The 12,420-nt window shown below is 43.2% G+C and overlaps 1 protein-coding gene across 5 annotated transcripts in view; it reads left to right on the top strand.

The window, feature by feature from the left end:
* The first annotated feature begins 1,644 nt into the window (after positions 1–1,644).
* The window catches only part of LOC139571002 (zinc transporter 6-like), an 85,745-nt gene continuing 74,969 nt past the window's right edge, over positions 1,645–12,420 (top strand). The window contains exons 1-2 of one of the 5 annotated variants that reach the window (XM_071393438.1): positions 1,645–1,708; positions 12,077–12,123. In XM_071393438.1, coding sequence (XP_071249539.1) covers positions 12,112–12,123 — 12 coding nt within the window. In that variant the 5' untranslated portion in view covers positions 1,645–1,708; positions 12,077–12,111. Of the gene's footprint in view, positions 1,709–1,779; positions 2,343–2,439; positions 2,627–12,076; positions 12,124–12,420 lie in introns of those variants that run through there. The other 4 variants (XM_071393435.1, XM_071393434.1, XM_071393436.1 and 1 more) reach the window with 4 other exon arrangements.

The following is a 12,420-nucleotide window of genomic DNA, read 5'->3' as shown; positions in this document are numbered from 1 at the left end:
GCTAGCTAGCTAGCTAAACAATGAACCATAATCACAACTCATGACGTTACTACCCTGCATGATTCTGCAGGTAGCTAACCATCCAGGTCCAATGTTATCTAGCTAACATTAGTCTATAACAAGCAAAGCAAATGGCTCTGAGATACGAATAATAAGATAATACACATAATGTTAGCTAACGAGCCAGTCAGCTAATGTTAGCTAGCTAGCTTGAAAATACTTAATGTCAAAATTAGAAACGTGTAATATCTGAAAATGTAGCTAGCTAGACTATCTTACCCGTGGTCTGAAATCGGAGTAGATAGCCAGAGTGAATTTACCAACTAGGATATCGTCTCCGACCCTGACCCCCAATTCACGTGACTGGTATGGAAAGCCTTCATGGAGAAGCTGGGGGTCATGGTCAGCCTCACTTCCGATTACTGGCCTCAGTCTAACGGGCAGATGGAGAGGATGAACCAGGAGTTGGGGATGTTCCTGAGGAGTCACTGCCAGGGAGTGGGCCCAATTCCTTCCTTGGACGGAATATGCCCAGAATTCATTGCGCCCTTCTTCCACCGGGCTGACTCCCTTCCAGTGTGTTCTGGGCTACCAGACAGTCCTGGCCTCATGGACTCCAAGCCAGACCGAAGCGCCTGTGGTGAACGAGTGGTTCAGGCGCACAGAAGAGGTGTAGAACAATGCTCATGTGAGGCTCCAGCGCGCCATCCGCTGTCAGAAGGAGCAGGCGGATTGCCAGTGAAGAGACGACTCCGGGATGCTGGCCTTCTAGGCAGAGTTCCTCTGTCCATTGTCTGTGTTCTTTTTGTTCTTTTGCCCATCTTAATTATTTTTTTTTATTAGCCAGTCTGAAATATGGCTTTTTCTTTGCAACTCTGCCTAGAAGGCCAGCATACCGGAGTCGCCTCTTCACTGTTGATGTTGAGACTGATGTTTTGCGGGTACTATTTTATAAAGCTGCCAGTTGAGGACTTGTGAGGCGTCTGTTTTTCAAACTAGACACTCTAATGTACATGTTCTCTTGCTCAGTTGTGCACCGGGGCCTCCCACTCCTCTTTCTATTCTGGTTAGAGACAGTTTGCGCTGTTCTGTGAAGGGAGTAGTACACAGCGTTGCACGAGATCTTCAGTTTCTTGGCAATTTCTCGCATGGAATAGCCATAATTTCTCAGAACAAGAACAGTTTGTGGGCACTGCTTGTCGCCATTATAGTGCAATTAATGTATTGTTTAGTGTTGTTTAGTGTCTTTGCTGGCATGCATCTAAAAAAATGTTTGAGAGTTTGCCCCACCAAGATTTACATGCTAAAAACGCCACTGGGCATATGGCCAATATACCAAGGCCTGTTCTTATGCACGACGCAATACCCAGAGGTGCCTTATTGCTATTATAAACTGGTTACCAACATAATTAGAGCAGTGAAAATAAATGTTTTGTCATACCCGTGGGATACGGTCTGATATACATCGCCTGCCAGCCAAAGACCATTTTTTAAATACTGTTTACATGTGTACGCAAGTACGTTGGAATTATGTTTTCAATTCGTTGAAGTAACCTGAAACGTCTTTTCAACGAAAACCGAATGTAGACGGACATCTTTGTAGTCGTCTTTTCAATGACATGAAAGATACTGTCTTTTCAACTTTCAACCAACACCGACTGTAGATTGGACGTCGGGCATAGTAGTCTTTTCAACGACATTTTGCTAGGTAATTGTCTGTGTCGTGTACAGTTCATGGATCATAAAAAGGCCTAACAATTTTCAAACGGCAACTTTAATCACGATTTTCTCAACAAAAAAATACAGACTGGTAAAAAATAGCTACATTTCCAACATTGATCGCAACTATGTTGGAAATGTGTATGTATATTTTTCTTATCAACCACCAACATAACTACACTTTTCTTTCAAACAGAAAGTGGGCTTTCAATTTATCATTCAGAGATCTGTGATTTAATTAAATTTGCGTTTTTTTTTGCCACAAAAAGTATATTTTCTCGACTTCCGTTGTATTACGCGCTGAAATCACTGACTTCTAAGCATTGTAAACCATCTTATTTTGGCATAGCGAAGAGCTAACGTTACATCACGATTATATTATTTACAGATCTGTGCATTTGCGCAGGCGATTCATTTTGTGGCTGAAGAGTAAAAAATGGCGATGGACGGTGGCATGTCCACGTCTCCATCAGACCTATCGTATCACAATGTTGGGGACTTTTACCCCAGAAAATTCGGTTCCAAGCCGGACGTGGTGCCGTCCGGGGTGACCGAGAGGAAAGTTGGTCCCCTTGATAAACCTGACATGGTGGCGGTGGACGTTGTCAACATCAACGACTCAGGTAGCTGCTAACGTTACCGGTAGCTAGCTAGTTTTGCTAGCTAGCCAGTGCAATGCAATTTATTTGGGGTACCTAGCTAGCTGCCTAGCCACGTTTAGCTAGCCCCATATACAGCTGTGAAGCCTCTTTCCACAACTGTGTGTGTCGCTAGTAGCGAACTAGCTAAATCTTCACTTTAGCTAGTGTATTGTTATTCATTGCCAAGACAATACTTGCTTTAGAGTTTACCTGAATTCCGGGACAAAGCTAACTAACATTAGCAATGCTCTATCATCTAACGAAAGGTATGTAACGTTGTCCTTTGTATATTCTTTATATATACTTGTGTTCCCCCCGTGTACTTTTTGTATTGATTTGTTGTTAATAAGTACTAAAATAAAATATATATATATATATATATCTCAAATGTAAAAAGTTTAGCTAGGCCTGGAAACCAAAGCAAAGATGGTGGATAAATTAAGATGTCCCACTCAGGCTGTTTACCATAAAAAAAAGAAAGTAAGTTCTGGTCTGCTTAACCGGTTTGCTCTCACATAGGCACAATTTCATTAGAATCTGCGTCTGGTCAGAGAGGGTCCACTCCTGTCAAAATCTGCGCACGTAGGAATACAGCGATTGTGCTTATTCCCGCCGTTGGGACAACAACTCCCATTGTTAGGGCGGAGACAGGAGACAGGAGACAATACCATCTCGTCATTATATACAGTATCTCTGGTCTGCTTAGTTCATTGACTAATTTGACTGATTTGAACCAGAAAAAATGAGGGGGTGGGATGTCTCGCTTCCTCTTCCGCCTCTGACCGAAGCAGATATACAGTTGAAGTCGGAAGTTACATACGCTTTACATACGAGTCATTAAAACTAGTTTTGGCAACCACTCCACACATTTCTTGTTAACAAAGTATAGTTTTGGCAAGTCGGTTAGGACATCTACTTTGTGCCTGACACAAGTAATTTTTCCAACAATTGTTTGTAGACAGATTATTTCACTTATAGTTCACTATATCACAATTTCAGTGGGTCAGAAGTTTACATACATTAAGTTGACTGTGCCTTTAAACAGTTTGGAAAATTCCAGAAAATGATGTCATGGCTTTAGAAGCTTCTGATAGGCTAATTGACATCATTTGAGTCAATTGGAGGTGTACATGTGGATGTATTTCAAGGCCTACCTTCAAACTCAGTGCCTCTTTGCTTGACATCATGGGAAAATCAAAAGAAATCAGCCAAGACCTCAGAAAACAAAAATGTAGACCTCCACAAGTCTGGTTCATCCTTGGGAGCAATTTCCAAACGCCTGAAGGTACCACGTTCATCTGTACAAACAATAGTACGCAAGTATAAACACCATGGGACCATGCAGCCGTCATACAGCTCAGGAAGGAGACGTATTCTGTCTCCTAGAGAAGAACACCGTCTCAACCGTGAAGCACGAAATGGCAGCATCATGTTGTGGGGGTCCTTTGCTGAAGGAGGGACTGGTGCACTTCTCAAAATAGATGGCATCATCAGGGAGGAAATTATGTGGATATATTGAAGCAACATCTCAATACATCAGTCAGGAAGTTAAATCTTGGTCGCAAATGGGTCTTCCAAATGGACAATGACCCCAGCGTATTTCCAACGTTGTGGCAAAATGGCTTAAGGACAACAAAGTCAAGGTATTGGAGTGGCCATCACAAGCCCTGACCTCAATCCCATAGAACATTTGTGGGCAGAACTGTAAAAGCGTGTGCGAGCAAGGAGGCCAACAAACCTGACTCGGTTACACCAGCTCTGTCAGGAGGAATGGGCCAAAATTCACCCAACTTATTGTGGGAAGCTTGTGGAAGGCTACCTGAAACGTTTGACCCAAGTTAAATAATTTAAAGGCAATGCTACCAAATACTAATTGAGTGTATGTAAACTTCTACTCCACTGGGAATGTGATGAAATAAATAAAAGCTGAAATAAATCATTCTCTACTATTTTTCTGACATTTCACATTCTTAAAATAAAGTGTTGATCCTACCTGACCTAAGACAGGGAATTTTTACTAGGATTAAATGTCAGGAATTGTGAGAAACTGAGTTTAAATGTATTTGGACAAGGTGTATGTAAACTTCCGACTTCAACTGTAGCTAGCTAGGTGCCTCCACAGGTGCCTGCACAGTTTTTAAACCTTTTCCATCTGCATCCATTTTGCACGTTAACGTTACGACACGAAGGTTATGGCTAAAGCTAGGCATGCATTAGACACACAAATCTTTACATCAGGGGAGCACTTATGCAAATTATCTGCATAATCTTTTCATCCTGAAGTCTGTGACCGGTGTTCTCACATTGTGATCTGTCAATCAAAATTATATAATAACACAAGGAATAAATACACTATCAGTAATGATAACTTGGCTATATAGGCCTACACTGGGTACTAGTAACCAAGTCTGTGTGCAAGTGTAAGGGGTAATTGAGATTAGATATGTAACTGTAGGTAGGGATAAAGTGACTAGGCAGCAGGATGGATAAAAAAAAAAAACAGTAGCTGCAGCATATATGATGAGACACAAGAGGTAGTGAAAAAGGGTCAATGCAAATATTACTGGTAACTATTTAAGTAACTTTTTATCAGTTTTATGGCATGGTGGTAGAAGCTGTTCAGGATCCTGTTGGTTCCAGACTTGGTGCATCTGTACCATTTTCCATGCGAAAGCATAGAGAACAGTCAATGACTTGGGTGGTTAGAGTCTTTGACAATTTTTTGGGCCTTCCTCTGACACTGCCTGGTATAGTTCATTGATGGCAGGGAGCTTGGCCCCAGTGACGTACTGGGCCATATGCACTACCCTCTGTAGCACCTTGTGGTCGGATGCCAAGCAGTTGCCATATACTCAGCGGTGATGGAGCCAGTCAATATGCTCTCAATGGTGCAGCTGTATAACTTTTTGAGGATCTAAGGGCCCACATTTTTTCAGCATCCTGAGTGGGCAAAGGTGTTTTCGTGCCTTCTTCACGACTGTGTTGGTGTGTGTGGACCATTATAATTCCTTAGTGATGTGAACACAGAGGAACTTGAAGCTCTCGACCCGCTTAACTACTGCCCTGTGGTTGGGGGCGTGCTCGGCCCATCGTTTCCTGTAGTCCACGATCATCAGTTCCTTTGTTTTGCTGATGTTGAGGGAGAGGTTGTTGTCCTGGTTTGTGGTGGTAAATAGACAGTTACAAAAAAATATAGATACACTTGCTTGGTAAATAGAATCCCTCATGATAAGCTGCAGACAATACTATCTCAGGTGAGCAAAACCCCAAGACTTCCTTAAATTTAGAGATCACGCCCCAGCAGACACACACCTCCCCCTTAACCTTACCCGAAGCTGCCGTTCGGTCTAGACGATGTATAGAAAAACCATCTAGATGTGTATTGTTCTTGTTCAACCATGACTCTGAGAAACATAGGATAATACAAGTCTTTAGGTCCCGTTGATAGGATAATCTCGAACAGAACTTGTCCAGTTCTCTAGTGATTGTATGTTCGCCAATAGAAAGGAAGGTAGAAGCGGTTTATTTAGTTGCTGATGTAGTCTCGTCAGGCAGCCCGCTCGTTTGCCTCTCTTGTGCTATGTCTTCCTCTTTCAAGTACCGGGGATTAGGCCCTGGTCCAGAAGGAGCACGTCCAGAGATGCTGACTCATTGAAGTAGAAATCTTCATCCAAATTGACGTTAGTGATCGCTGTTGTGATGTCCAGAAGCTGGTCATATGAAATTATGGCGGAAATATGATTTAAAAATGACAATCAGCTTTAAAAAACATACAAAATAGAAGATTTGGTCAGGAGCCCGTAATACTGCAGCTATCTACTGCAGCTTCATCTTCCATTGTCGCATCGTAGCACCCCCTTGCTGCACAAGATACGACCGGAAATTTCTGGCAAACCAGAGAAATAATCGGGACCTAAGATACGGATCGGCAGAACGCAAGTCCCATAATTGCACGTCTTTCACTCGCTCACATTATGCGACCTACGACGTCTTGGTTGTAGCCTACGATGTTAGGATGTACCTGCAGTCCCCGGAATTTGTTGTGGATCCAAAACTGGCTCCTCCGTCGCGACGTCCCCTGAATGCCCATCTGCTAGCCTACTAGCCGTGGCCCGCTAGCTGTCTAGAGCATATTGGACTGTTAGCTTAAGAGGCCCATCGGACAAATTCTTTGGCCACTATACCTATTCTGCCAATTGACCTGGACCCCTTTTACCACACAAAGCCCTGCTGATACGCGACGACTGGTCTGCAGACATAACAGCACGAGGGGGCTATAACAGACTTTCTTCCATCGCAACGTCCTTCTAAGGCCCTTCTGCTAGCTTGCTATCCCTGGCCCGCTAGCTGCCTGAATCACCGTGTCTCCGGCCCGAGCCACTCACTGGACCCCTATGATTACTCGGCTACGCATGCCTCTCCCTAATGTCAATATGCCTTGTCCATTGCTGTTTTGGTTAGTGATTATTGCCTTATTTCACTGTAGAGCCTCTAGCCTTGCTAAATACACCTTAGTTAACCCTTTAATTCCAACTCCCACACATGCGGTGACCTCACCTGATTTAAATTATGTTTAGAGAGACAATATCTCTCTCATCGTCACTCAGTGCATAGGTTTACCTCCACTGTATTCACATCCTACCATACCTTTGTCTGTACATTATGCCTTGAATCTATTATATCGTGCCCAGAAACCTGCTCCTTTTACTCTCTGTTCTGAACGTACTAGAAGACCAGTTCTTATAGCCTTTAGCCGTACCCTTATCCTACTCCTCCTCTGTTCCTCTGGTGATGTAGAGGTTAATCCAGGCCCTGCAGTGCCTAGCTCCACTCCCATTCCCCAGGCGCTCTCATTTATTGACTTCTTTAACTGTAAAGGCCTTGGTTTCATGCATGTTAACATTAGACGCCTCCTCCCTTAGTTTTCTTTTACTCACTACCTAAGCACACTCTGCCAACCCGGATGTCCTAGCTGTGTCTGAATCCTGGCTTAGGAAGACCACCAAAACCCCTGAAATTTCCATCCCTAACTATAACATTTTCCAACAAGATAGAACTGCCAAAGGGGGCGGAGTTGCAATCTACTGCAGAGATAGCCTGCAGAGTTCTGTCTTACTATCCAGGTCTGTGCCCAAACAATTTGAGCGCCTTTCCAGAAACAAGTCTCTCACCGTTGCCGCTTGCTATAGACCACCTTCTGCCCCCAGCTGTGCCCTGGACACCGTATGTGAATTGATTGCCCCCCATCTTTCTTCAGAGCTCGTGCTGTTAGATGACCTAAACTGGGACATGCTTAACACCCCGGCCATCCTACAATCTAAGCTTGATGCCCTCAATCTCACACAAATTATCAATGAACCTACCAGGTACAACCCCAAATCCGTAAACACGGGCACCCTCATAGATATCATCCTAACCAACCTGCCCTCCAAATACACCTCTGCTGTCTTCAACCAGGATCTCAGCGATCACTGCCTCATTGCCTGCGTCCGTAACGGGTCTGCAGTCAAACGACCACCCCTCATCACTGTCAAATGCTCCTAAAACACTTCAGCGAGCAGGCCTTTCTAATCGACCTGGCCCGGGTATCCTGGAAGGACATTGACCTCATTCTGTTAGTAGAGGATGCCTGGTTATTCTTTAAAAGTGCTTTCCTCACTCATCTTAAATAAGCATACCCCATTCAAAAAATGTAGAGCCAGGAACAAATATAGCCCCTGGTTCACTCCAGACCTGACTGCCCTTGACCAGCAAAAAAACATCCTGTGGCGTACTGCATTAGCATTGAATAGCCCCCACGATATGCAACTTTTCAGGGAAGTTAGGAACCAATATACACAGTCAGTTAGGAAAGCAAAGGCTAGCTTTTTCAAACAGAAATTTTCATCCTGTAGCACAAACACCAAAAAGTTCTGGGACACTGTAAAGTCCATGGAGAATAAGAGCACCTCCTCCCAGCTGCCCACTGCACTGAGGCTAGGAAACACTGTCACCACCGATTTTAAATCCGCGATAATTGAGAATTTCAATAAGCATTTTTCTACGGCTGGCCATGCTTTCCACCTGGCTACCCCTACCCCGGTCAACAGCCCTGCACCCCCCACAGCAGCTACCCCATACCTCCCCCATTTCTCCTTCACCCAAATTAAGATAGTTGATGTTCTGAAAGGGCTGCAAAATCTGGACCCCTACAAATCAGCCGGGCTAGACAATCTGGACTCTCTTTTTAAAATGATCAGCCAAAATTGTTGCAACCCCTATTACTAGCCTGTTCAACCTTTCTTTCGTATCGTCTGAGATCCCCAAAGATTGGAAAGCTGCCGTGGTCATCCCCCTCTTCAAAGGGCGAGACACTCTAGACCCAAACTGCTACAGACCTATATCTATCCTACCCTGCCTTTCTAAGGTCTTCGAAAGCCAAGTTAACAAACAGATCACCGACCATTTCAAATCCCACCGTACCTTCTCCGCTATGCAATCTGGTTTCTGAGCTGGTCATGGGTGCACCTCAGCCACGCTCAAGGTCCTAAACGATATCATAACTGCCATCGATAAGAGACATTACTGTGCAGCTGTATTCATTGACCTGGCCAAGGCTTTCGACTCTGTCAATCACCACATCCTTATCGGCAGACTCAACAGCCTTGGTTTCTCAAATGACTGCCTCGCCTGGTTCACCAACTACTTCTTAGACAGAGTTCAGTGTGTCAAATCGGAGGTCCTGTTGTCCGGACCTCTGGCAGTCTCTATGGGGTGCCACCTGGTTCAATTCTCGGGCCGACTCTTTTCTCTGTATACATCAATGATGTCGCTCTTGCTGCTGGTGACTCTCTGATCCACCTCTATGCAGACGACACCATTCTGTATACTTCTGGCCCTTCTTTGGGCACTGTGTTAACTAACCTCCAGACAAGCTTCAATGCCATACAACACTCCTTCCGTGGCATCCAACTGCTCTTAAATGCAAGTAAAACTAAATGCATGCTCTTCAACCGATCGCTGCCCACACCTGCCCGCCCGCCCAGCATCACTACTATCACGACGGTTCTGACTTAGAATATGTGGACAACTACAAATACCTAGGTGTCTGGTTAGACTAACCTCTACTTCCAGACTCACATTAACCTCACTAGGGAATGTGGGACGCTAGCACCTCTTCAACAGCCAGTGAAACTGCAGGGCGCCAAATTCAAAACAACAGAAATCCCATAATTAAAATTCCTCAAACATACAAGTATTTTACACCATTTTAAAGATACACTTGTTGTAAATCCAACCACAGTGTCCGATTTCAAAAAGGCTTTACGACGAAAGCACACCAAACGATTATGTTAGGTCAGAGCCAAGTCACAGAAAAACACAGCCATTTTTCCAGCCAAAGAGATTAGTCACAAAAAGCAGAAATAGAGATAAAATTATTCACTAACCTTTGATGATCTTCATCAGATGACACTCATGTCTTTACAGGGCTTTACATGTATGTTTTGTTCGGTAAAGTTCATATTTATATCCAAAAATCTCAGTTTACATTGGCGTGTTATGTTCAGTAGTTCCAAAACATCCGGTGATTTTGCAGAGAGCCACATCAATTTACAGAAATATTCATAATGAACATTGATAAAAGATACAACTGTTATGCATGGAATTTTAGATCCTCTTCTCCTTAATGCAACCGCTGTCAGATTTCAAAAAAACTTTACGGAAAAAGCACACCATGCAATAATCTGAGTACAGCGCTCAGACACAAAAACAGATATCCGCCATGTTGTGGAGTCAACAGAAGCCAGAAATAGCATTATAAATATTCACTTACCTTTGATGATCTTCATCAGAATGCACTCCCATGAATCCCAGTTCCACAAATGTTTGATTTGTTCGATAAAGTCCATCATTTATGTCCAAATACCTCCTTTTTGTTTGCGCGTTTAGTACACAATCAAAACTCACGAGGCACGTGCAAGTCCAGGCGAAAGTTCAGACAAAGTCATATTACAGTTCGTAGAAACATATCAAACGAAGTATAGAAGCAATCTTTAGGATGTTTTTATCATCAATCTTCAATAATGTTCCAACCGGAGAATTCCTTTGTCTGTAGAAATGCAATGGAATGCAAGCTAACACTCACGTGGATGCGCGTGGTCAGCTCATGCCACTCTGGCAGACCTCTGACTCATTCAGCTCCCATTCCCCCCCTCCTTCACAGTAGAAGCATCAAACAAGGTTCTAAAGACTGTTGACATCTAGTGGAAGCATTAGGAAGTGCAATATGACCCCATAGACACTGTATATTTGATAGGCAATGACTTAAAAAACTACAAACCTCAGATTTCCCACTTTCTGGTTGGATTTTTTCTCAGGTTTTTGACTGCCATATGAGTTCTGTTAAACTCACAGACATCATTCAAACAGTTTTAGAAACTTCAGTGTTTTCTATCCAAATCTACTAATTATATGCATATTCTAGCTTTTATGGCTGAGTAGCAGGAAGTTTAATTTGGGCACGCTTTCGATCTAAATATTCTGAATGCTGCCCCCTACCCTAGTGAAGTTAAGCATCTCCAATCCAAAATTAAATGTAGAATCAGCTTCCTATTTCACAACAAAGCATCCTTCACTCATGCTGCCAAACATACCCTCGTAAACTGACTATCCTACCGATCCTTGACTTCGGCGATGTCATTTACAAAATAGCCTCCAACACTCTACTCAGCAAATTGGAGGCAGTCTATCACAGTGCCATCCGTTTTGTCACCAATACCCCATATACTACCCACCATTGCGACTTGTATGCTCTCGTTGGCTGTCCCTCGCTTCATATTTGTCGCCAAACCCACTGGCTCCAGGTCATCTATAAGTCTTTGCTAGGTAAAGCCCCGCCTTATCGCAGCTCACTGGTCACCATAGCAACACCCACCCGTAGCACACGCTCCAGCAGGTATATTTCACTGGTCACCCCCAAAGCCAATTCCCCCTTTGGCCGCCTTTCTTTCCAGTTCTCTGCTGCCAATGACTGGAACAAACGGCAAAAATCACTGAAGCTGGAGACTCATATCTCCCTCACTAACTTTAAGCACCAGCTGTCAGAGCAGCTCATAGATCACTGCACCTGTACATAGCCCATCTGTAATTAGCCTATCCAACTACCTCATCCCCATACTGTTATCTATTTTATTTATTTAGCTCCTTTGCACCCCAGTATCTCTACTTGTACGCTCATCTTCTGCACATCTATCACTCCAGTGTTTAATTGCTATATTGTAATTATTTCACCACTATGGCCTATTTATTGCCTTACCTCCGTTATCCTACCTCATTTGCACACACTGTATATAGACCTTTTCTATTGTATTTTTGACTGTATGTTTGTTTATTCCATGTGTAACTCTGGGTTGTTGTTTGTGTTGCACTGCTTTGCTTTATCTTGGCCAGGTCGCAGTTGTAAATGAGAGCTTGTTCTCAACTTGCCTACCTGGTTAAGTAAAGGTGAAATAAATAAATAAAAATGATGGCAAAATCGCAGTTAAAAATTGTCTAATGTATAGCCAGTTTAAACCAGACCAACCAGATTATTGGTGACATTTTGGAAAACATGCTTAATCAGACATGCGTCGTCCTGGTATCTTGAAAATAAAGTTAGATTAAACTTCACTTTGTGTACTGTCCATATCAGTCATCTGTTGTTCTCTGTTTTTCATAACCAAATACTTTCTTTGCAGATATCCCAATCCACAGAAAAAAGCAAGAAACTGACATGTATTTGATGGTAAGTTTTCCTTATTCAAGACACCAGTTGGTAGGGTCTAAAGCAGGGATGTTGAACTCATTTTGCCACATTTGATCTTTAACGAGGTCCGGAGGGTCTTACTGAAAAAATGTGAGAGAAAAAATTGCTCCATCCATTGTTTTTGGCATTTCCGATGCTCCCTGACTTTATAGCTTTCATTTAGGTGATTTATTAGCGAGCTGTACACGGTCAAGAACATTTCCACACAACTAATTTTTGATTTGGTTTCAGTCATAAAGTATATTGAGTATGTCCCCCCCCCCAAAATGCTATATG

Source organism: Salvelinus alpinus, chromosome 3 (genome assembly GCF_045679555.1).
Source record: "Salvelinus alpinus chromosome 3, SLU_Salpinus.1, whole genome shotgun sequence".
Taxonomy (NCBI): domain Eukaryota; kingdom Metazoa; phylum Chordata; class Actinopteri; order Salmoniformes; family Salmonidae; genus Salvelinus; species Salvelinus alpinus.
This window is presented reverse-complemented; position numbering and strand designations above follow the sequence as displayed.